General features: G+C 37.6%; 1 protein-coding gene across 1 annotated transcript in view; it reads right to left on the bottom strand.

Annotated features, from left to right (window-relative positions):
* tyw3 (tRNA-yW synthesizing protein 3 homolog (S. cerevisiae)) overlaps positions 1 to 677 on the bottom strand; it is a gene marked incomplete in the record, with an annotated part of 6,845 nt that extends 6,168 nt beyond the window's left edge. Inside the window, 1 exon segment of the mRNA XM_014004508.1 lies at positions 355 to 677. Coding sequence (XP_013859962.1) covers positions 355 to 522 — 168 coding nt within the window.
* Between the last annotated feature and the right edge of the window lie 665 nt (positions 678 to 1,342).

Genomic DNA, 1,342 nt, shown 5'->3' with positions numbered 1-1,342 from the left:
GATTTGAACAAATACGCACAAAAACATCAAAATTAGCACAGAAACAGTACTATATAACATTTTAGACACATTCTAGACAGTTTATCAGCTAAAAAGTTAATTTTGGGGTAAGTTACTCTTTAATTCCTTTCTTTTGGGAATCATCTCGATTTGTGTTGGTATAACACTACTTTGTGAGTTAAAAAAACATGTTAATTTGAAAGTTGCTCTAGGTTACTGAGTTTGATATAGTGAACAGAGCTGTCTATGAGTTGACAGCAGAGCAAAACGAGTGTGTGCTCATGACTTTTTGGACAGTGTGTAGATTTAGGGAAAGACTGAAAACAGTTAAGCAGGGAGAAAAGTCCCTCTGACCCCGTCGATGAGGATGATCCTTCCGGAGCAGGAGCTTGTGGTGAAGAACTCCTCACAGCTGTTGAGCAGAGACACGACCTGTTCAATGTCTTGGTCCACGCTGCCTTTCTTGCTCAGGTCCAGCTTATTCAGACACTGTTTCTTCCACTGGCTGAATGTTTTCTCCATGGTTGAAACGCACACGGCGAGTAATTAAAACAAACTGTTTCCTCTCGAGCGACAACAAACAGCTCCGCGAAGAGAGATTCAAAAGAAACACACACAAATATTCATTTTTCTCACTCAATTCTGTCACGTTCTTCTTCTACTGCTCTGCTGATTCTTCTTCGCTGTTGCATGAGGCGGAGGTAAGTGGTGCAGCACCGCCACCCAGTGGACTGCAGTGGGAACTGTTCCCCCAGAGCGGCAGGTAAATAAAACTGCATGCTTATWTCGCATTTTTCCTTCTTTAAGACACTATTCTGAGATATACTGGAACATTTATTCACTTGAAAATACGTTTTTATTTTAAAAATGCTGATAATTATTTAATTCAAAGCTTGTTTTTTAAAAGAGAGAATATTTGAAGGCCTTTCCATTGTAAGTTTAAAATTATGAGCCTGCAGAAACTTTATGTGGCATACAATGATGGCATGAGGCTACTGCTCAGAGTGCCTAGATGGAGCAGTGCTAGCCACATGTTTGTATATAATGCTGTTCCCACATGTGCAGCATGTGTAGATTATCTGTGTCATGTAATAATGTAATTGCAATTTTAGTAAATCCTGTTTTTAGTACAGTGAGATTTCTCTCAAGATTGTGGAAATATTGGCGTCATCATTTATTTGTGACTCTGAATATGTCATGTTTATTTTTTATTTCTCTCTTATTATGTTTTTACCTTTCTTTTTTACTATGGACCTTTTTGTGTCTGGAATAAAGATAGATAGATAGATAGATAGATAGATAGATAGATAGATAGATAGATAGATAGATAGATAGATAGATA

Source organism: Austrofundulus limnaeus, unplaced genomic scaffold, assembly GCF_001266775.1.
Source record: "Austrofundulus limnaeus strain Quisiro unplaced genomic scaffold, Austrofundulus_limnaeus-1.0 Scaffold24, whole genome shotgun sequence".
NCBI classification, from domain to species: domain Eukaryota; kingdom Metazoa; phylum Chordata; class Actinopteri; order Cyprinodontiformes; family Rivulidae; genus Austrofundulus; species Austrofundulus limnaeus.
Note: the sequence above shows the minus strand (reverse complement) of the source record. Positions and strands in the feature narration are given on the sequence as shown.